General features: G+C 57.8%; 1 protein-coding gene across 7 annotated transcripts; it reads right to left on the minus strand.

Moving 5' to 3' along the window:
- Positions 1-466: 466 nt before the first annotated feature.
- PNPLA6 (patatin like phospholipase domain containing 6) lies at positions 467-23,148 on the minus strand. 7 transcript variants are annotated; one of them, XM_036846361.1, is made up of 34 exons: positions 23,032-23,148; positions 21,792-21,860; positions 21,368-21,455; positions 21,114-21,196; positions 20,826-20,923; positions 18,926-19,066; positions 18,678-18,837; positions 18,107-18,187; positions 17,757-17,885; positions 17,324-17,404; positions 17,074-17,236; positions 16,646-16,729; positions 16,228-16,337; positions 15,931-16,086; positions 15,766-15,843; positions 10,521-10,726; positions 10,170-10,301; positions 9,958-10,081; positions 9,389-9,502; positions 9,043-9,118; positions 7,140-7,280; positions 6,859-6,922; positions 6,404-6,572; positions 6,025-6,207; positions 5,738-5,856; positions 5,394-5,550; positions 4,992-5,108; positions 4,835-4,904; positions 4,278-4,394; positions 2,368-2,669; positions 1,310-1,426; positions 1,084-1,186; positions 864-973; positions 467-759 (listed from the first exon to the last, which is right to left on the minus strand). In XM_036846361.1, the coding sequence occupies exons 2-34, from the start codon at positions 21,816-21,818 to the stop codon at positions 688-690; spliced, it is 3,972 nt and encodes a 1,323-aa protein (XP_036702256.1). In that variant the 5' UTR covers positions 21,819-21,860; positions 23,032-23,148; the 3' UTR covers positions 467-687. The 7 variants fall into 7 exon arrangements, with proteins under 7 accessions (XP_036702256.1, XP_036702255.1, XP_036702253.1 ...); XM_036846360.1 differs by having other exon boundaries at positions 15,931-16,098; XM_036846358.1 differs by having other exon boundaries at positions 7,140-7,283; positions 15,931-16,098.
- Between the last annotated feature and the right edge of the window lie 21 nt (positions 23,149-23,169).

A 23,169-nucleotide genomic window follows, 5' to 3' on the forward strand; every position in this document is an offset into this window, starting at 1 on the left:
GCTCAGTGAAATAAGCCAAACACAAAAGGACAAATAATGTATGATTCCACTCACGTGAGGTCCACAAACAAGTCAAATTCCTAGGGACAGAAAGTAGAGTGGTGGGGGCTGGGGGCTGGGGGAGGGGAGCAGGGACTGAGTGTTTCATGGGGACAGAGTTTCAGTTTGGGAAGGTGAGACACTGGGGATGGATGGTTGCACAATGTGAATCTATTTGGTGCCACTGAACTGTACACTTAAAAATGGCTAAAATGATAAATTTTATGCCATATATATACATATATATGTGTGTGGGCCTACAGGTGAATGTGGGGATGGCCACTCCCAGTGGGGGAAGCTCAGCCCGAGGCTGGGAGCGCAGGTCATGGTGACAAGCTCAAGGCTGTTTCCGGCCCCAGCCCGGGCCATCCTGAGCATGGAAGGTGGGGCGAGGTGCCCCCTGAACCCAAAGATGAGATACGGCTGCTTCCGAGAGAGGAAGGTTTATTGGTGTGACTGATCAAGGGTCACCAGTGCAGTGCTGCCCGTCCCCCGGGGGACAAGCCAGTCCAGTGTGTGGACCCTGGGGGCTGGGGGTCAAGGGGGACCCCGGGGGATCACAGGCATAGCAGCAGGCAGAGGGGGAGTGAGCCGCCCCCAGAGGGCCCACCCCTAGTCCAGCCCAAGGTGGGACCCCTCTCGAGGTCCTCAGGCATCCGCAGATCCGGGGGGGTTCTGCGGCAGACAGCTCCGGTGCCGGAGGATCGACTTGCCCTCCTCCTGCAGGGACAGGGGCGACCCCGCACGTGTCACACAGTCCGGGACACCGGCACAGTCAGCCGGGTCTCCCCACCTTGTGGGGGGCCTGAGCCGCCCGCTCTCACCGTCTCGGAGGCAGTGCTGGGGCTCGCGCCCTCCGGAGAGCCCCCTTCGTCCCGCGAGCAGTCTGGTCCTGCGTCCTCCTCGTACTCCGTCAGGCAGTCCGACTCTTCCCCTGGAACGGCAGTGGGGGAAGTTGAGGGCGCTCGGGCTGGGCTGACCTCTCCAGCCACCAGTACACCGACCCCAGCCCCACCCTCCTGGGGATGCCCTCAACCCCCTCACCATCTGCACAGCCGTCGGAAACAGAAACATAGCTCGTGGGGGGCTCGATCCGGGACACGATCTCCGCCAAGTCGGTGAAGCCGGAGCTGGGGAAGGCGAGCACCTGCGGGGCGGCGTGGGTGAGGCTCTCAGGGTCGTCTGGGGTCTGGGGGAGACCCAGAGGGGACTGGGGGCGGGGGATGTGTTGTCAGAGTGGCCCCGCCGGAGAAGGAGGGCACAGGCTTACGTCTGCACGGCGGCTCTCGTTAAGATCTGCAGACCGTCGGTCCGTGAGCATCTTTTCAATGACGTCGCCCCGGCTCCAGCCCCCAAACACGGCCTTCCCGTACTGGTAGCCCACATCCTGCAGGAAACGAGGGGGCTGGGGCCATGTCTGCAACCCCCAGGGGTGTTCTTCTCTGCCTCATCTTCTCTGCTTATCCCCACCCTGCCTGCCCCTGCCCTGGCCCCTCAAAAGCCTGATGCTCTGGGGGAGCTGGCATTTGAGACTACACTGATTTCAGAGTCGGCCATACGTAGCACACTCACCCCCATGTCCTCTATCCTGTGCCCCTGCCAGACATTACCAATCACTCTTTGCACATTCTTTCCCACTCAGCCCCATGCAGTGTGCCAAGTACCAAATGATTCGAGATGGTGGTGTGCAGGCTTATTTCAAGGTCTGCAAATATGCGGTATACCCGTAAATATCACCATCTCCCATGCCCATAACAGACATCGCTAATCCAGCATGGCATGTCTTCCCAGTGAGCCCAGAAAGGGAATCAGACATTTTTACTCAGGGCTCTGGGCAGCAGCTACTGATCATATTCTTTTCTTTCTTTCTCTTTTTTTGGCCACGCCGCACGGCATGCGGGATCTTAGTTCCCTGACCAGGGATCAAACCCGTGCCCCCTGCAGTGGAAGCATGGAGTCCTAACCACCGGACCACCAGAGAAGTCCCAGCTACTGATCATTTTCAGTTGGCATGGGCTATGACACATTTTTCTGGGTCAGTGGCACATTATACAGTGCTCCATCCAGAGTATCCCAGAAATGGCATTAGAAATCTCTACAGCGTGCTTCAGGCAGTGCAGCTGGCACATATTAAGAAACTTAGTTCGCACATACACATGTACATCCCCTTGCCACACTCACTGCAGACATCACTGATTGATTACCGTTCTATTCCCCACGGATCCCAAATGGAGCCCTAGAATCCTTCCCCTCATGTTGCTCTGGGCTTTCAGTAGTAAAGCTCTGCCGGCCCACCCCACTGGCACCAAGTGGCTCCCACCCGCTCACATAGATCTGGTCGAACTTCCCAAAGTCCATGGTCTTGAAGCAGTCAATGGGTGGGCGCAGGTACTCGCAGTACGAGCTGGACTTCACGACCTCCAGCTGCCGCACGCAGGACACATAGGCCAGGCGAGACTGGATCTCGGCCATGTCTGGAACCTTGATCTTGTCTGCCCAGGGGTTCAGCCGCTTCCACAGCAGCCACCAACCAGAGAGGCTGTCCCCGTAGGTGCTGAGGTCCGTCTCATCCTGGCTTCCCACGTCGATGGCGATGACCGTCTTGGCACCCATGCTGCGAGCAATGTCCGCTGTGGGGCCGGGGGGTCAGGGGGCTGTTCTCCACCAGGACTGAGGCAGGGAAGTTCAACCCAGCCCCACAAACACCATCATGCACGTGGTCACGCAAAAAAAAACCATGCGAACAACATGCAGGCATGCAAAGGGTATGGCTGTAGAGGCCAATGATGTGGAGGAGGGGATGGGTGTTGGAGTTTTTAGGTCTGGGGAACCAGGGCCAGAGGAATGGAGAAGATGGAGGCAGAGGGATAAAGTCACTGCGGAAAGAGACACAAGGTCAGACACATGGGGGACAAAGATATGGAAGGAGAGTGACACGGAGAGACAGATTATAGTAAGGACACCAGGAGGCAGAGATGAAGGGATCAGAGTCATGGAAACAGACGGAGGGTCAGAGATGCAGGGAGATGTGGGAATAAAGACATCGGGAGACAGAGCCGCGGCGAGAGAAATGCAGGGGACCAGAGACAGCAACAGAGATTCGTGGGAGAGAGATATATCAGGGGCCAGAGATATGCAAGGAGAGAGAATCCAGGTGGAAAGAGGGATCTTGAGGCTGAGACAAGGGACACAGAGCAAAGAGCCGGATCAAGGAGATTCAGGCAGCAGGACGGATGGGGTGAAGGGTGGGGTGATGGCGCGGTGAGGAGGGTGCTGTAGCCGTGGGTCTGTGTGCCCCACTGAGGGCCCCTGAGTGGGTCTGGGGGTGCCTGGGGGGACATGGACAGGGTCCTGTAGCCAGGTCCAGTCCCCAAAGACACCTAAGTCTCCATCAGACTTTGCCCGTGTCCCTCACAAGCTTGTCTGTGTCTCTGTGTGTGTGTGTGTGTGTGTGTGTGTGTCTGTGTCTCTGTGTGCGCTGTACGCACCCCTATCAGGTATGTGCATGTCCTGTCTGTATGTTTGTGAACACACCCACCTCTGGGTATGCTATGCCTCTGTACACACACCCAGGACTGTTTGTATTCCTTTCCCGTGTCCCTAGATCAATGCCTAAGTATGTTTCTTTGTGCATCCAAGTGTGCCCGTCCACCTGTGAGTTTGTACACACTTGCTCACGTGCATGAGATTGTGTGAGTGCAAGTATCTGTACAGAACGCCTATGCAGGAGTTGGCAAGCTGTCTGTAAAAGGCCAGAGAAAAAATAATCTCGGCTTTCCAGGCCATATGGTCTCTGTTGCAACTACTCAACTCTGCTGTGCAGACATAGCCACAGACAAAGGATAAACGATTAGGTGTGGCTGTGTGCCAATAAAACTTTATTTACAAAATCAGGCAGGGGGCCAGATTTGGCTTGTGGGGTGCAGTGTGCAGATCCCTGATCTATGGGGCCTCAAGCGCCTATGTAGCCAGCGTAGGTGTCTACTTGTGTTTGCACGCCACTGGGTGTGTGGAATTTTAAGTTGCAACCCCCCTGCCTCTCATCTGCATGCTTCAAGTGAGTGGGTGTGAAAGAAAGCTCGTCGTGGAGGTGCCCCACCCACCTGCGTGTGTCCACGCTTGCCCTGTGTGTGTGCGTGTCAAATACAGCACGTGGGCACATCCTTCACCTGCACACACACGTCTGCCATGAGCTTGCCCACGTGTCTGTGCACGGGGACAAGCAGGCGGCTACTTGCCTGGCAGGTTGTTGATGTAGCCGCCGTCCATGAGGAGGTGCCCGTCCTTGGGGTCGCACAGTGGCGGCAGGTATCCTGAGAGTGTCATGCTGGCACGCACGTATCGCCACAGGGAGCCTGCCCGGCGGGACACACAGACACAGACACGCACAGGCACACTCAGACACACTTGGAGGCCCGGCCAGCCCGGGGGGCTCGCTGACCCGGCACATTGTTGACGTAGCACCCGTCCACCAGCAGGTGCCCGTCCCTGGGGTCGCAAGGCGGGGGCAGGTAGGGGCAGTAGGAGGCACTGGCCCGGATGTAGCGCCACACGCAGCCTGCGGGGACTGGTGTGAGGGGGTGAGGCGCCCGACGAGTCTCTCGGCCTCCTGCCCGCGAGGACAGACATACCTGGGGCCTCTGGGGCATTAGTGGGTGACGATTAGTGCTCAGCACTCAGGCCAGGAGGGGTGGTCACTCATGTTAACAACGTCCCAGATGCTCGGCTGCCCCTCCCCCGCACCTATTCCCCACATGGCTACAGTGGTTTTGGTGGGGCCGGCTGGGGTACCCACCATCTTTGTGGACACGCATGGCCGAGGCGGTGATGTCCGTGGTCACGTTGAAGTACGGCAGCCACAGGTCCTACAGGGACAGGGACTGAGGTCCAGGAGGAGTGGGGACTCCTGTGGGGAGGGGCAGGGGAGGGGCAGGCATGGGGGAAGAGTGCACCTCGATCTGCTTGTCCTGGAAGACACGGTGGATGCTGCGGTTGAAGGCCGACCCCGTGAACATGGAGGTGACGGGGTAGGTGAGGTCCAGCACGGGCTCCAGAACTGAAGTCATGCTCTAGGGGCAATGGGCCAGCGGGGGGTCAAACAGGAGTCACTTGGGAGTCACTGACTAGGCAGTCCCTAAGGGGCCTGATTTCTCCAGCTGGGAGCTGGAAACTAGGGTCACTAGCCAGGAAGTCACGGAGGGCGGTCATCCAAGGTCCTGGAGGTATCTCTATAAAGGATCCAGGTGGGGTTCACAGATTAAGACGGGGAGGGTCAGGGGAAACCCAGAAGCCCCTCTAGGGTGAGGTTTCAGGGTGCTCCTGGGGTGGGGGGACCCCCTCCCCGCAACACACACCTTGGCCCACTCCCGGGCCCGCTGCTTAGTGCGGCTGGCGCTCCGCTCCTCGGCGTACAGGGCCCCGATGAAGGAGCCGATGGACGTGCCGCCCACCAGGTCGACGGGGACCCCCGCCTCCTCTAATGCCTTCAGCACCCCGATGTGTGAGCAGCCCCTGCAAGGTGGAGACCCAGTGACCCTCTGGGGATCCCCTAAGCCCCACCCCCAGGAATCTTATCCCTTCTCCCTCACCTGCAAGGCAGGTGGTGCCGGCCCGCCCCTATGGGATCGCGCCCAGGGAATCAGCTCTACCCCTCAGGGCCCCTGGCCCCGCCCCTGCCAGCGCTGACCCCGCCCCTCACCTGGCCCCGCCCCCGCCCAGCACCAAGGCGATGGTGTTGCCTGTGAGCACCCGCGCCAGGCGGGAGAAGTCGCTGTGCCGGTCTGCGCGCCTCGAGAAAACCTTCTCGTAGAGCTCGTGCTGGTGTGAAAGGAGAGAGACGCGGCCCATGAGGATGCGGGTGTAGGAGGCGGCGTCTGGACCTCCAAGACACTGCCCCGGCCCGTCTGGTCTCTAGGCCACGCCCCTCCAGTAGCCACGCCCCTGAAAGGTCCTGCGAGCCGACCCGTCCCCTGCAGGGCCCCTCACCAGCTTGGCGGGGCTGCGGCGCGAGAAGAGGCGGCGCGGACAGCGCAGATGCAGGTGCCCCGAGCACCAGCTGCGCATGTTGAGCCACTCCACTGTGCGCGTGGGGCCCTGGCCCTCCTCGCGGTGCAGCAAGACCAGCTGCTTGAGGGCGCGCACTGCCGTGTTCTCCAGCATCTGCTCCAGCTTTGTGGGGCGGGGGGAGAAGGGGGAAGCACGGAAGTCACTCTCACCCGTGGTTTCCTCCCTGCCCCTCCCACACCTGGCCCCGTAGTTCCTGGTCACCTAGCCCCACCGGTGAGGGTGCACGTGGCCCGGCGCAGGCACCGGAGGGCAGGGGGCGGGATCCCAGGGATGGGGTCACTGTGAATGGTCTCCGGACCTGGCCAAGCGTGGGCTCCTGGTCGCCAAGGCCCACGATGAGGATGCAGTCGGCCTGGCGCAGGCAGCGCAAGGTCCAGGGCGTCAGCGATGCGTCTGTCTGGTAGAGCACGATGCGGTGCGTGTCCTCCTGCTGGGCCAGCCACCCCGACAGCCGGAATTCTTGGATGCTAGGATGGGGGTGGGGGAGCGTCATCCTGGGGCTGGTCAGGGGTCCCTGCCCTCAGGGACCATGTAGCTCCATTGCTCTGGGGAGGGGGACCTGGACATCCAAGCCCCATACGTCTGCATCCTCCAGGGGCGGATTCACTCCACTGTCTCCCCAGTGACCAGAGGGATGGGGGGGCGCATGCTCCTTGTTTCACAGCCTAGATCTCAAATGAGATCTGGAAGAATCTTACGCTTTGAGCTTATCCCTTGCGCCCCACCCTAACCTCCTGCACCCCCAACACACACCTGTCCAGCGCAGAGGCCCCCAGGCGCGCCCGGATGATGTCACTGTTGAGGAGAAGTGTGGGGCCTGGGGATGGGTGAGGAAGGGTGTTTAGGAACCCAGGTCAACGGAGCTGGAGGGCCCTCCTATAAGACAATACCACCCACTCCGCTCCCACAGCCCTGCTCCAGCCCCCCAGCCCCACCTCTGACCCACCCAGGCGCCTCCATTCATTGGCCAATGCCCCCACCCACGTGCGCCTTGCCCCATGTAGACCGAAAGACTGCCCTTGCCCACGACTGACCGATGGCTTGCAAAGCATGCTGCAGCTCCAGCATGAAGGCCACCATGGGCACCTCGGCACACACGGGCAGCACTGCCACTGTTGCCAGGTTGCTGGCTGGGTTGGTGAGCTCCGAGGGAGGGGGAACGCCTAGTCCCGAACCTGCTGAGACCCCAAAGGATGGTATTTGCTGTGCAGTCCTGTGTCCGGAAAGGTCACCTCTCCTCTGCCTTCTCAGAAATCCCTGTTCCTTGTTCCTCAGCTGAGGCTTAGTGATGCCGTAGTGAAGGTCATGGCCTCGATGCTAGCCTCACAGCCTCAACCACTGTCCTTGATAAGACCTGGCTATCTGACCTTCAGTTCTGGCCCAATCTCCTCAGTGGCCTCCATTACACAACTGTATAACCATTGCTGTTTTCCACTCCACCTGCGTGGATTGATCTGTGCCCCTACCCCATTCTGGCCTCGGGGCCTCTGTCCACTAAAGGGACTTGGACACAAAACTAGACGGAAATGTATTTTTGATGCACTGATTGCTTCTCAGCTTCTCTACTTACACTTTAGACCAAGCCATCAACCCCCATCTCTTGACCGGACTTCTCCCTGCCTCCTCTCCTCCAGTTCTTCCTATAACAGTCTGAACAAGTACAAATGCCTTTCGACGGCTCCCAGTCCCTGCATGACTTGCCCCCCCCACACCCCCGCTATTCCTCCCCCTCACTCACTTCCCTCCTTGAAGTGTTTCAACACCACCAAACCCTGTGTGCAGAGCCTTCAGAGTTCTGCCAGCGTCTGGCCCCATCTCATTTATCAAGTCTCAGCTCATTGTCCTCAGAAAAGCCTCCCTCCCTCCCCTAGTCATACCCCATCAAGACCCTATTTTGTTTTCTGCACAGTACATTATCCGACATTGTACTCTTTCTTTGTATTTTAAAAACTGTATCTTGCTTCCGAAGCTGTAAACCCTTCTAGGGGCTTTGTCTGTCTTGTGCATTCTCCAGGTTCCCAGAGGTCTGAGATTTTAAAGTCCCTGCCCCTATATCTGCCCCAGAATCACACCAAGGGCAGTCCTGGCAGCTGGGTGGGAGAGAACGTGTATTTGTGTGCTTGGTGCAAGACTGGGGGAAAAGTTTATCGGGGAAGACCCTGGGCATGGGGGCAGTTCTTGGCCACGGCTCACCCCCCGCCTCCTACCCTCAGGATCCAGGTGCCAGGGCTGATGGGGCAGAAGCCCCTTGGGGGAAAAGGAGAGTAGAGGTTGCCAGGCTGGTCCAGGGTCAGGTCACCATAACACAGAACCTCAGGTCCATATTTCTGCACATCTCGAATCTGACTCAATTTCCCAGTGTATCCTAGCTGACGGAAACCACATCTCCCAGCATGCCCTGGGAAGGGACCCACACCACCATCACCCCCAGCATGCACTGGGACAGGGACCATCTCCCAGCATTCACCGGGACCAGGAACCACATCTCCCACCAGGCTGGTAACCTAGAAAGCCAGTTTCCAACATGCCCTGGGCCCCAAACACCACCCTATAGACTACACTCACCAGCACACTTTAGTCTAGGTTTCCCCTTCCTAGTATGTGGACTCCGTCCTCCAGCCAACCCTGATACCCAGAACCAAGCTTGCCCTAAAGACTCCACCTCTCAGCACCACTGATACTTCAGATTCCATTAACAAGCCGGCCCTGGGTCCAGGACTCCGTTTCCCAGCATGCCCAAGAACCCCAACTGCAGCCCACAGCATGCACCGGAACTCGGAACTCGGATTCCCACTTCCCGCTTGAAGCCCCGCCCAGAGCAGGTTATACCCGGGACTCCACTTCCCAGCATGCCCTGGGTTCATGGCTCCCTCTCCTAGCTCGTTCTGGGCATAGGACTAGATCCCTTAGCATTCGCGGGCGCCGGCCAGCTCTCACCTGGGAAGGGTCCTTGCAGCTGCTGCAAATTCCCCAGAATTTTCTGGCTCAGCAGGTGGATGAGGCGGGTCACGACCTGGGGCGTTGGAGGCCGGCGGTCCAGTGAGACTGGAGGAGCAGTTCTGCACCATCTTTTCCTCCTCTACCAGGGCGCCTGGGTCCCTGTTACCTGAGCCCCACCCCATGAGCCCCGCCCTCACTTGGAGGCTTCACCTCCTTCCTAGGGCTCCACCCCCATCTAACCCCCCTCTCCACACATTAGGCCCTGCCTTCTCTGGGTACCCGCCCCCACTCCTCTCTGTCCAGCCCCCATTAGGAGAACAGCCCACAACCGAGCGAGCTGCACCTGCGGGTATCGACGTTTGATGTGGCCCAGGGTGCCCTCGGGGAGTTTGGCCAGCTCTGTGTCGCGCACCGCGTGCACCGTCGTGGCACGTGGCTGCCTGGTCAGCGCCTCCACCTAGGGGATAGCGTGTCTGACCAGGGCTGCGTGAGCCAGGAGCTTGATAGGTAGCGGGGAGGACTACCATGGGTGCAGAGAGGAGGCGGTACCGAGTCCCCCCCACCCCACCCCAACCCCCAGATGGGGGTGGAGAGAACCAAGCCTCACTACCCATCTCGGGGCTCTGAGGAAAGGGAGCGGACAGGAGGACAGGGGTCCACACCGGCGGGGGTCCCCTCTTCTGATGGAGAGAGGTCTGGAGACCGATTCAGATCAGACTCACCACCCTGGTGAGGTTGCCCCCATCGCCCCGCCCCACGAAAAGGAGCTGGGGAAGTGGATCGCACGAGGTCATAGGTTGGGGAGGGAGCGTTCACTACCCCCAACAGGTTACCCGGGATGAAGTGTATGTTGGGCGTGGGGGGAAACTGGACTGGGAGAGGTTAGAGGTCAGTGGGTGGGGCCGAGCTCACCACTCCTATGAGATCCCCGCGGCCGTACTCGCCCACCAGCTCCTTCTTGCCGTTGCCACGCTGGATGACACTTCGCAGACGCCCATTGAGCACGATGTAGGTGCAGTCGGAGCGGTCGCCCTGCCTGGGGTGGCGGTGGGAGGGGCGGGTCAGACAGGGTAGGGGTCCTCGTAGGCAGGGCCTGAGGGGAGAGGTGGGGGCGGGGCCTGCACCTGTACAGTGCGCGTCCCGCCTCCACCGCTGTCCAGTCGATGGCGAAGTCCATCTGGCGCACGAAGGGTGACATCCTCGCGGCCACGGTCTGCGCGGCGCTCAGCACTACACTGGGCTGTGCACGCATGATCCTGTAGGCGAAGGGCGGGGGTGCATGGGCCGGGGGCGCCCTAGAACGGCCCTTAGGGAGTGGAGAGGGTGGGTGATGGCCTGGAGGTGGGACAGGAAGGGCTCAAAGCTGCCCTGGAAAACTGTTGGCTGTTCAGAGGGATGGCCTCATGCAGGGCAGAATGGAGTTGGTCAGGGCTGCCTGAGCGTCACCCCCACCCCAATATCGGGCCCAGTCATACTCATAGAAGTCGGACTTGGAGATCCGCAGGAAGGTGCAATCACGCTGGGCTCGCAGCGTGAAGATGAGGGGCTCGCCGGTAAGCACGGCCAGCTGTCCCACCAGCTCTCCGGGCTGCACCACGAACAGGCACACATCTTCGGCCTTGTCGATCATGCGCTGGTAGACGTGCAGGCAGCCCCAGAGCACGAAGTGCAGGCTCACATCCTGTAGGGCAAGGGCCAGGAGATGGGCACAGGGGCACCACCTCACCCACAACTCAGGGCAGTGCATTCCAGAGGAAAGGTTAAGGAAGGAAAAGTTGGAGGGAGTGAAGGCTTTCCATAGCACTGAGCTGAGCAGCATATGTATCTATATTCCCACTCAGCACCCAGAGCAGACATTGCTAATGGATCACCCAACTCAGCCCAGATTAAGGCCCATGAATTCTTTTCAACACAGCCAGCAAGAGCCTACGAAGACTGGCTACACAGGAGCATGGCTGAGCCTAGAGACTCTTTGCTTGTGCTGGGCAACTGCATAGCTACATGGAAAAGAATAAAGTTGGATTCTCACCTTATGCCATATTAAAATGGATCAAAGACATGAATCTGAGAGCTTAAACTATAAAACTCTTAGAAGATGGGACTTCCCTGGTGGCGCAGTGGTTAAAAATCCGCCTGCCAATGCAGGGGACACGGGTTCAAGCCCTGGTCTGGTAAGATCCCACAGGTCGCCGAGCAACAAAGCCCGTGCACCACAACTACTGAGCCCGTGTGCCACAACTACTGAAGCCCGCGCGCCTAGAGCCTGTGCTCCGCAACGAGAAGCCACCACAATGAGAAGCCGGCGCACCACAACGAAGAGTAGCCCCCGCTCGCCGCAACTAGAGAAAGCCCACGTGCAGCAACGAAGACCCAACACAGCCAAATACATACATACATACATATGTACATACATACATACATACATAAAACTCTTAGAAGAAAATATAAGGGTCAATCATGGTCACACTGAATTTGGCAACAGAATCTTGGATATGATACCAAAAGCCCAACCAACAAAATGAAAAATAGATAAACTGGACTTCAATAAAATTAAAAACTTTTGAGTTTCAAAGGGCACTATCAAGGAAGTGAAAGGACAACACACCGTATGGGAGAAATATTTGCCAATCTTATATCTGCTAAGGGTCTGGTATCCAGAATATGTAAAGAATTCTTACAACTCAGTACTAAAAAGACAAATAACTCAGTTAAAAAGTGGGCAAGGGCTTCCCTGGTGGTACAGTGGTTAAGAATCCACCTGCCAATGCAGGGGACATGGGTTCGAGCCCTGGTCCGGGAAGATCCCACATGCCACGGAGCTACTAAGCCCGTGCACCATACCAACTGAGCTTGCACTCTAGAGCCTGCGAGCTCCAACTACTGAGCCCCCGTGCTACAGCTACTGAAGCCCGCGCGCCTAGAGCCCACGCTCCACAACAAGAGAAGCCACCGCAATGAGAAGCCTGCGAAGTGCAACGAAGTGTAGTCCCCGCTCGCCGCAACTAGAGAAAGCCTGCGTGCAGCAATGAAGACCCACTGCAGCCAAAAATAAATAAATAAATAAAATTTTTTAAAAATGGGCAAAGGCTCTGAATAGACATTTCTCCAAAGAAGATATATGAATGGCCAGTAAGCCCACGAAAAGATGCTCAACATCATGAATCATTAGGGAAATGCAAATCAAAACCACAATGAGACGCCACTTCACACCCACTAGGATGGCTTGAATCAAAAAGTGTTAGAGAGGATGTAAGAAACTGGAATCCTTACACACTGCTGGTGGGACTGTAAAATGGTGCAGCCACTGGGAAACAATCTAGCAAAAAATTTTAAAGTCCTCAAAGAATTAAAAATAGAGTTGCCGGGGACTTCTCTGGTGGCACAGTGATTGAGAATCCGCCTGCCAATGCAGGGGACACAGGTTCAATCCCTGGTCTGGGAAGATCCCATATGCCACGGAGCAACTAAGCCCGTGCGCCACAACTACTGAGCCTGCGCTCTAGAGCCCGTGAGCCACAGCTACTGAGCCCACACGCCGCAACTACTGAAGCCTGTGTGCCTAGAGCCTGTGCTCCACAACAAGAAAAGCCACCGCAATGAGAAGCCCGTGCACCGCAACGAAGGGTAGCCCCCGCTCACCGGAACTAGAGAAAACCTGCATGCAGCAACAAAGACCCAACGCAGCCAAAAAAAAAAAAAGAAAAAAAATAGAGTTGCCATATGACCCAGCAACTCAACGCCTAGGTATCTACCGAACAGAAATGAAAACATGTCCACAAAGACATCTGCACATAAACGTTCACAGCCGCATTATGCCTACTAGCCAAAAGGTAGAAATAACTCAATGTCCATCAACTGATGAATTAAAAAGCAAAACGTGGCCCATTCATACAATGGAACAGTAGTCAGCCATAATAGAATGAAGCAATGACACATGCCACAACATGCATGAACCTTGAAAACATCATACTAAGTGAAAGAAGCCCAGACACAAGGGGCCACATATTGTATGATTCCATTTATATGAAATGTCCAGAACGGGCAAATCTATAGAAACGTAAGATTAGTAGTTGCTTAGGGCTGGGGCTGTTTAGGAGGTAGGAGACTGATGGCTTAAGGGTATGGTGTTTCTTTTTTAAGGTGATGCTCTAAAATGCACAGTGGTGATGGTTGCACAACTATGTGAATATACTAAAAACCACTGAATTGTACTCTTTAAATGGGTGAATTGTATAATGCATGAATTACGTCTCTAAAACTATCACCAAAAAAAAAAAAAAAAAAAAAATCCCCTTTGGGAAGTTCCCTGGTGATCTAGAGGTTAGGATTCGCCACTTTCACTGCTGGAGCCCGGAGCCTGGCTTCAGTCCCTGGTCAGGGAACTGAGATCCTGCAAGCCGTGCAGTGCATCCAAAAAAAAAAAAAAATCCCCTTTGCTCCCAGTTCCCTTGTTCCACTCCATCCCTGTTGACTTCCTTTTGTTTCCTACAGATGGAATAGCTCTACCACAGGACATTTGCACAAACTGTCCCCTCTGCATAGAATGCTCTTTCCTTCCCCTTGCACCTAGTTAATTCGTCCTCATCCTTCCTCCTTCTCTGGAGGTCACTTCCACAGAGACACTGCCCTGACTAAACCAGACGTTGTGGAGCTGAGAACATCTCCTTTGTAGCACTAAGCACATATGATTTAGCAACCATTTGTGTAATCCTTTGACTGTAATGGCTGTCAGAACTATGAGCTTCCCAAAGGCAGGGGACCCCACTGGTGTTTCTTGCCTCTGCAACAACCCTGGGACACAGCAAACGCCCCTCTCCCCTCTGGTTCGCCTGCCCAGCTGGATGCCGCTCTGTCCCACCCTTTCAAATAAGGAACTGAAACCGCCCAGAGACAGAAAGGTTCCTTCCTCATTCATTACACAAACCTGTCTGACACCCCACAAAGCCCCAGATGAGTGCCAAAACACTGCAAGGATCCCTGGGAGAGGCCCAGGCCCAGGAGACATACACACACGCTGGGACCTTCCAAGATAGAATTCCCAGACTGGGTTTGGGATATAAATGGGAGTGATTAATAGTAGGCTGCCATTTGTCCTCAGATTGGGAAGCATGTTTTTTTCCACTGCAGGACTTCTCAGAGCCTTGAATATGCTAATAATGCTCACTGGGAGCTGCCAAGAAGGGGTAAAATAACCTGCGTTTCTCCAACATGTTGCACACAGACCCCTTGTGGTATGGCTGTTCCATGAAATACACTTTGGGAAATGTTTGTGGAAAGCGGGGTTTCTCAACCTTGGCAACACTGACATTTTGGACTGGAGAATTCTGTTGTAGGGGGACTGGCCCATGCGGTCTCGCATCCCTGGTCTCTAACCCATTAGATGACAGTAGCACCCTCCCAAGTCAATCAAAAATGTCTCGACGTTGCCAAATGTCGTTGACAACGACGTTGAAAACTATTGGTGTAAAGTTTCAGAGGGGGGCACAGCAGACCAGCTTTGTCCCTAACAAAGTCCTGAAGACCCCAAGGAGCCTGGTGTGTTAGCAGGCTGGGCTGGGGCTGGGGCTGGGGCCGGGCCGGGCTGAGCCCAGCAGAGGCTCCTAGATAAGCAGGGGCCTGGGGCCCCTGCAAGGGCCATGGTGTGACCACACTTCCTCAGCCAGTCCCTCAAGTACCTCAAACAGCTGGCACAAAACTTCCTCTGCAGAAAGGAGCCCACCCTGCAATGAGCAGCTCGACGTGGCAGCTCAGTCAACTGATCACGTGATATAACAACAACCCTTAAGTCAACCATACTCCAATAAAAATTAAAAACAACAACAATAACCACCCAGCCAGCTAATAGCTGGGCCACCCCCAGCCCCTCCCCCAAGCCCCGGGCTCCTCCCCTGAGCCTGGGGCGGTGCTGTGGTCTCAACGCCTAAGTCATGTCACCCCTACTGTCACCCCCACCCCATCCCCCAACTGGGAGCTGCTGCTCCAACCCTCCCCTGGCCTGTCACCCTTGCAAACCCTAGTAGCTGCGAACTGGGTATTTCCTGTTTCATCCTCACAACAATTCTAGCAGAGAGTTATGACCCTCATTCCGCAGGCGAGGAAGATGACAAGTTTCTAGATGATTCACCCAAGGTCACACAGGGAGTCAGGGCAGAGTCCAGATTTCACCTTTGGCTTCCTCCCTAACCCTCCTCCTCTGTGCTCCTGGGCTGTGACGTCACAACGGGTCTCAGTTTCCCCACCTGGAGAATGGACGGCTTAGTGGGATGCACAGTTTCCCACACCTGTGTGTCGCCAGGAGGCACTGAAATCCAGCTCGTGGGGCTAGTTCCCGGCCTCCAGGTCCAGATTCTGACCTGCACCCGTTTACTGAGTGCCCCATCCCAGCAGGGACCCAGGAATGAGAAGCAGACAGAGCATCAGAGTATGCTGTAGAGTTGAAAGGTCAGAAAATGGAGGTTGCAGGAAACGCCAGGACAGGGAAGAGAAATCTAGGGGTGGGGGTCCTAGTGTAAAAGGTTCAGGGATTAGAGGAGAAAGGTCAATATGTCCAGAGAACATGGGGAGGGAGGGCTGTGAGTCAGAGTCATAGGATCCAAAGGTCAGGGGTTGGAAATCATATACTGGGAGGTCTACACCTAAGGCGTAAAGGCAAGGATCAGAGATCGGAGAGAGAGGCCTTGGGTCGGGGCTGCATGATCGGCGTTCGGGGCTCAGCCTCACCTGGTCCCCCTGGCGGGCAATGATGGTGCCGGCTTTGGTGTGATGCAGCAAGACGCGGCTGTTCAAAAGGGAGGGGTCCTGGGGAGGAAGGAAAGGGGGTTGAGACTGGCCCAGCCAGGCCTCCCACCCCCCAACCTGGTCCCCCAGACGCCCTCGGCTGCCCACCTCAATCCGCATCAGCTTGGCCAGCTCCCGCTTCGCCGCCTCAAAGATGCTGCTCGTCTGGCGGCCCTGGTAGGGCCCGAAGGGGCACCCGCCGGTGGCCGACTCGTCCTCACAGTAGCTGTATTCACAGGCGCCGGCTGGCTGCTCCCGGGCCTCCTGAGTAGGGGTCTGTGTGGGGCAAGGCCTGTGACCTCCCTGCTCCCACCCGACCTTCCTCCTCGGGGGACTCCACCTGTGGCCAGACCAGGGTCCCAGGAGGGGACTGGGGTGGGGTGGGGGAAGAAGGCAGGTCCTTACCCGAGCCAGGGCTGCCTGGAGCCCCGCTGAGGCCTCTTCCTGCAGGGACACGGAGATCCGGCCCCGCTCATATGCCATGTCGAAGTCCGAGCGAGGGCCACCCTGCAAGCCTGCAGTGGGCAGGGGGCAATAAATGCAATAAAGATGAGAGTGACCATAGCTGGAGTCTAAGCAAGCACTACCTATGTAGCCGAGGCCATGGCTACCCAGGCACGACTAATCGATCACCGCTCTGTCCCTCGCAACCCTTCTCACCACAGTTGGGAGGGCACCATCTCAACGACTACCCGCAAAAAAAAAGGCATGAGAAAGTGCTGCCGATAGTCCCATTTCACGGATGAGAAAAATCAAGACTGGCAGGCCGGCATCCAACCCAGAAATTCGATGGTCTCCCCCCACTCCACTTGGTGCCCCAAACCTGAGATGTCCACGGGCATCGAGATGCAGCGACTCAGCAAGGGGGCCGAGGGGGCTTCCAGGGATGTGGGCTTCACTGGGTCCCCTGGGGGAGACGCGTGTTCAGGCTCCAGTTCCTCAGAGCGCCCAGGACTGGGGGTGGGGAGCTGAAGGGGGCCTGGGGAGGGGTCATCTCAGAGTCCCTGGGGACTGGGGGACTAGGAAAAGTGATTCCAATGGGCCCGTGGGACTGAGGCCAGGGCTCCTGGGGGAACCAAACAGGAGTCACACCTGGGTACCTAGCTAAGCGGGTCCCTGGGGGGCTGGGCAGGTCAGGTGGGAGTATCTGAGGAACTGAGACCGGCATTCAGGGGCAGAGCCTGGGCTTCTTGGGAGTGGGCTGGGCCCGCCTACGGTTCCTGGGGGTCAGGCAGGGGCCATCCTGGGTACCTGCAGTTCCAGGCAGTGGGGCCCCGGTGGGGTCAGGCGGCCGGCCAGGCGTCTCCCTCGGCTCCTCAGTAGCCGAGGTGCTGACCGTCCGCTTGGAGCCACGCACAGGGCTGGTGCGGGCTGGGAGGCCCGGGCTGGGGAAGAGGCGCAGGGGCTGGATCTCCTGGGGGCAGAGGGGATCCTGTGGCGTGTCCGGGGAGGCACACGCCACACACCCCTCCGGCCCCTGGTGCATCTCCACGTAACTCACATGGCTGAAGAGCTCATTGGTCAGGCCCAGGTAGTTGTGAAGTGCCAGGAAAGTGACCCGCTGCAGCCTCACCATGATGATCTTTGGGGACATGGTCGTCAGAGGAGGGGGCCAGGGAGAAAGAGGGTGAGCCACAGGACTTAGCACTAAGGGGGTGAGGCCGTGGATGGGGAGATGGAGGTGGAGCTAAGGTCAGAAGGTCAAGGTCGGAGCAGGAAGGGGCTGGGCAGGGCCCTAGGAGCCAGGGAGAAACCGACAGTCAGGCGGCAGAAACCTGGGGACATGGGGTGGAGGCAGCTCACGGGAGGAGCCAGGGAGGTCTGGCTGCTCAGGGCCGATAAGCACAGCTTCAGTGCCTGCGGGCTGCTGGGTCCCAGCCCCGGGAGCCTGTGACGGGTGGGGGGTTATGGAAGGAAGTGGACGGCCCGCTGACCTGCACGACCCGCACCAAGCTCTCGGGATACTTGGTGAAGACGGCTGAGAAGGCCTCGACTGGAAGCCGCAGCACCGTGGAGTCTCGGGCCGCCCGAGCGGACACAGTGCGCTGGGGGTGCTGGTGACCCTGGGGGTGCAGGGGGCACAAGGAGAATCAAGGTCAGGGGCTGTGAGAGCCCCCCTTCCCGCTCCCCCCCGACCCCTCCTGATGCCACTGCCTTGAGGGACCACTGGCAACATCAGGGACGCATCAGAGATGGGGGCCCTGGGGGTGACCCTCTCCAGCCCAGCCTGGTGGCTGTGGCCTCCCAGCCAGCCTCCCCAGCCCCCTCCGTACTGGTCACTCACGGTGATGACATCCAGGATGCTCAGCAGGCTGTTGACACTGTCCCCAGGAACCACTTCCTTCACCACACACTCCTTGCCATCCTGAGACACAGGGTGGCGGAGGGGCGCACTGACCAGCGCTGCCCCTGCCCTGCCAGCCCACATCCTGCCCCCCGACCACGCCACTGGTCCTCACTCTCCCTCGGTGATCACTGACACCCGGACCCCACTGAACCTTCCGGCCAGCGTCACTAACCATAACCGGTGACTGGGCAGACCACCCCAGATGCCCTTGGACACCCGTTCCCAACTCCTGCCTGCACATCTCGTAAGACCACCAACCCTGGGAGTTCCCTGGTGGTCTAGTGGTTAGGATTTGGCGCTTTCACTGCCGTGGCCTGGGTTCAATCCCTGGTGGGGGAACTAAGATCCCACAAGCTGCGCCTCGCGGCATTGCCAAAATTAAAAAAAAAAAAAAAGCCCACCAACCCTGCTGACCAAAAGCACTGCCTGTCCCCAGTGACCGCTGCACCATTGCTCATCCCTGCCACCCATCTCCCCGTGGTGCCCCCCGGAGGGGGAGCCCACTCACAGGAGCCGGTAGACAGAGCTCCAGCAGCCCATCCTGCACCACGTAGATGCTGGCATCGGGCTGGCCTGGCCGGAAGACGTAGTCACCCTGGCTGAGCCGCTGGAAGACCATGTGCCGGCACAGCTCCAGGAAGAGCGGCTTCTCAAAGTGGCCCAGCACCCTGTTGGATAGGGACCGGTGAGTGGAGAGATGCAGGAGGTCAGGTCAGCCCCAGCTCTGCCGCCCCCTGCCTGCACCCTGACACTGACCGGACGTTCTTGAGCATGTAGAGCACCTCGGAGGGCAGGTGGGAGTTGGCCAGGTCGCCCTCGGTCAGGTCAGCCTCCAGCACCGCAGGCGGGGGCTCCTTCCGCTGCAGCGTTGGCGTCTCTTTCTGGATGCGCAGGATCCTGGTGGGAGGAGAGGGGAGCGAGGGGGGGTGGTGAAAAGCAGGGAGAGGGCTCAGGAAGACCTGAGACCCCCCACAGAGCCCTTCCCTGGGGTCACCAGAGCAGGGCTCAGCAAACTCTGGCCCGCTGGCCAAATTAGGCCAGCCACCTCCTTTTGTAAATAAAGTTTTATTGGCACGAGCTATTAATACATTCATTCATTTACATATTGTCTGAGGCTGCTTTAATGCTACAACAGCAGAGTTGAGTCGTTGCAGCAGCGTTGCGTGCAGCCTGCAAAGCCCCAGATGTGGCCCAAAAAAGAAAAAAGTTGCTGACCCCTGAAATAAAACCCTGAGGTCACCCTTCACCAGTCACAGGCTCCCTAGATGGACCCTCTCATTAAGTGGATCCCTGACACAGCTTCCAAGATATGGGCAGACCCCAGAAAAGTGCCTCTGTTCATCATGGGACCCCACATATTGCACGCCTCCATCATGTAGCCTCTGTCATGTAGGCAGAGCCTTGGGGTAGCTTCCATTATATCAGGACACCCCAGATACAGCCTCTCTGATCCTTGTAAAAATCCCTGAGATAACCCTTCCTCCCCAGTCTCAGACAACCCTGAGATAGCCTCTTTGATGGTCACAGAGACTCTTGAGATAGCCCTGGTTACATGCAGAGAATCCAGATACAGCCCCTCTGCTAACCATGGACCTAGGAGAGCTCCTCCCTGGGAGTCACAGTTGCTACTGAAGACAGTCCTTCCACTAGTCACAAAATGCTCAAGATAGACCCTCTAGAATGAGCTTAAACTGAGTTCAACTCCACATTACAGAGAAATCCAGAAATAGTTCCTCTTCTGATCAGGAAGATCCTTGGGCTAGCCCTTGCCCAGGTCACAGAGAGCTGAGATAGCTCTCTCAAGGTCACGGCACCATCAGCGTAGCTCCTTAAGGGTGTGCAGACACTGAAACCGCCCCCAGGAGGTGGACAGACCCTCAACTAATTGTGAAAGATCTAGAGATAGCCCTCCTACTCAAGTCATAGAAAGCCATGGGATAGCACACCTGTTGACCATGGACATCCCTGGAATGGCCCCTCAGTGCGAAGAAACACTTGAGACAGACCTTCAAAATAGACTCTGTGATGTCAGGAGACCCCAGAGCCAGCTCCTAACTTGGAAAGATCCCTGAGAGAGCCTTTCTCAGAGACCCTGAGGGAGCCCTTTGCTGATGATATGCCCTGACATGCCCTTCCTGTGTCTCTAGCGCCAAAAGATTCTTGAGATGACTCCTAGGGAACAGAACCCCCTAACAAAGCCTCCGTGTAGTGTGGGAAAAATCCAAGGGAGGTGACATAGAGAGATGCTTTCTGATGCAGAGAGATTGCTGAGATAACCCCTAGGGAACAAAAGCCAGAGATAGCCCCTCCTGCAGGCCCCAGAAAGGCCTGCGATAACTCCAGTGAGACTCTGGAATAAACCCTCTCGTGTGAGGACCCCAGATTTGACCCCTAAGGGTATGACAAGACATCCGAGATAGTGCCTGGGGATTAAATAACTCACAGATGCCCCTGTGGCAGGGAACATCACTGAGAGAGCCCTCAGGTGATAGAGACAGCCTGTCTGGTGGGGGAGAGCTCTGAAATAGTCCCACTGACATGGAAAGACTCCTAAGACAGTCCGTGGGGTTCAAAGAAGCCTGAGATACACCCTTCGGTGTGGGATGATCACTCAAAAAGCCCTGGACAGCCCCAAGTACACCTAGCACAGCCTTACTTCTTAGCAATGTTGAGCATCTTAAGTTTCTTCTTCATGCGTGGCCGGGAAGTGGTGGAGACGGAGGCGTCCACCAGCGAAGAAGTGGATTGTGATACCTGGGAGGATTAAGGTGGGGGGGAGGTGGGAGGAATGCGTCAACTGCCAGTTCAGACCCTAGGGAAGAGGAGGGGGGCAGATCCAGAGGCCCTTGATCAAGGAGGGCGGCCGGCTTACTACGAAGTATAACTAGGGAAAGGGCAGGGTCTCTGTGTGGCCAGTGGGAGCCCCAGGGGGTCCCAGACTCACCTTCCGCATAATCTTCCGGCCATAGAAAAGCACTTTATCTCTCTTCCGGAATCGATACCGCGGGCCATCCGGGGCTGGGGTTTCTGGGGATAAGTGCGGAGAGGGGCATTCTGAGCTCCACGCACACTCCGCACGGGCCAGAGATGGGGACGCTGCGTACAGGCTCCAGCAAATCCCATCTCTACTGCCTCAGCGGCCCGGACATTTCAGCTTCCCATCCCTCAGCACCCCCAGAAGGCCCTCTGGGTCCTCACTCGGCACTCGAAGCCTCCGCACCAGCAGGAGGATGAGCACGGCCGTGACCAGCACCGCGACTCCAGCCCCGATCATCACACCCAGCACCTGCGGGACGAACGGCACTGGCTGCGCATCGCATACCCGCTCCGCCAAGCCTTCCCCGGGGGCCCGGACGCCCGGGACCTCATCCCACTGAGCCAAGGCCGCCTCCGAGATCGCAGTCGGCCCGGGCCTCGACGTCCCCATCTGCAAAATGGGCCAGCGCTGCTCCCTCCCCTGGGGAGCAACGCTGTCTGGAGGCTCGGCGGCCCGCAGTGCACACCGGGAAACGTAGTTCCGCCTGAACAGACGCAGACTGGTTCTCGCGGGACCGCGATGATGCGCGCTGAGCACGTCGGGAATTGTAGTCCCCGCGACGCCACACAAACCCCCAACCCTTACCATTCCGGTTTGCAGCGGCGCCTCCATCAGTTGTTTCAGGCTGGGCGGCAGGTCTGGTAGTTCAGACTCCTGGGGAGAAAGAAGCAGGACGAACCCGGGCAAGTCATCACTCTGGGCCCGCCCCTCCCCTGCTGCAAGCCCTGCCCCCTTCGTACCCACTGCCGGGGCGGCTTCTCCGCAGGCCTGGGGGCGACTGAAGGGGCGCTGCGGAGCAGAGGGGTGGGGCAAATTGACCTCGGGGCCCGAGCTAGGGAGTAAGGTGGGTCCCCGGGTCCCCACCAGGCTCCCCTTACCTACGCACCAGGCCGACCTGATGCCCCACTTATCCAGACCCACCCCGGGGCCAAAGGGCAGCCGGCCGGGCACCCACTGTTAGCAGCCAGCGAACAAGTCCCTGAAGGGGCACGGATCAATCCTGATCCACCGAGCCCTAGGTCGCACCCCAGCACCCCCTGCGAAGACTGGATGCCCGCACCCCACGAAAACTGGGCCCGAGTCATGGGGCCGGGGAGATGCCTGGCTCCCGGCCCAAGCCTGGCCCCGGGGAGACAGAGGCTGGGGCACGGGGGAGTGCAGCCAGGAGCTCCTTCACAAGGGGTCGTGGTGCAATGCCGAGGTCTCAGTAGCATCCTGGGACGCTCGGAGTGGGGTGGGCTCGCAAAGTGTTACTGGGTGATGCTGGAGATTTACTGTCACGTAATAGTAAAGTTATGGGGTCTCTGATGGTGCGGATTATCACTGGGACTCCAGGAACGATGCTGGCGCCATTGCTGGGAGACGTAACCAGGGACGCTGGAATTACGGGTGGGGGGGTGGGGGGGTCACTAGGAAGTTACCGAGAGATTCTGAGGACTATAGGACTATTACTGGGAAAACCGGGAGCTGGTTGGGCACGTCCCTGGAGTCGTTCGAGCATGATACGGAGGAATGCTGGAATATTACTGAGACTTTTCTGGGAGGCTGAGGCTGTTTCTGGCGCCATTCGAGTATTAATGGAAATTTGGGGGAGTCACTGGGTCCTTGAGACATTACCTGTAAAATTCACGGGGGACTAGTCCCCTTCCAACCGAGGGTGCACCTGGCTACCGGTGCGAAAACACCTGCCGGAAGCTGGGCATGGGGGAGATGGGAGAGTCAGAAAGTCGGGAGCTACCGGGAATCGGCGGAGGACACACCTTGGGAAAGCCGAGGGCTCGCTAACAACCCGCGAGGGGACGGGGCGAAGAAAACCCGGACTCACCCAAAGGGCCGCAGCCGGGATCCACTCTGCGCCAACTCCGTTAACGTTCTGCCCAGCGCCGCAGGCGCGGCCCCTTTAAGTTATTCACCACAGGGTGCGCCACGGCCCCGCCCCCCGCCATGTTTGGAAGGTCGCGCT

This window comes from Balaenoptera musculus, chromosome 3 (assembly GCF_009873245.2).
Source record: "Balaenoptera musculus isolate JJ_BM4_2016_0621 chromosome 3, mBalMus1.pri.v3, whole genome shotgun sequence".
Taxonomy (NCBI): domain Eukaryota; kingdom Metazoa; phylum Chordata; class Mammalia; order Artiodactyla; family Balaenopteridae; genus Balaenoptera; species Balaenoptera musculus.

What these genes read in the sequence shown, in the direction of transcription:
- PNPLA6 (XM_036846354.1), bottom strand. Translation starts at nt 21,596, where the DNA reads ATGGGGACGTCGAGGCCCGGGCCGACTGCGATCTCGGAGGCGGCCTTG. An exon ending in AGGAGCCCACGCTTGGCCAG is followed by an intron (nt 6,208 to 6,403) that starts GTCCGGAGACCA and finishes CGCCCCACAAAG; the next exon opens with CTGGAGCAGATGCTGGAGAA. An exon ending in GCCGCAGCCCCGCCAAGCTG is followed by an intron (nt 5,857 to 6,024) that starts GTGAGGGGCCCT and finishes CTTTCACACCAG; the next exon opens with CACGAGCTCTACGAGAAGGT.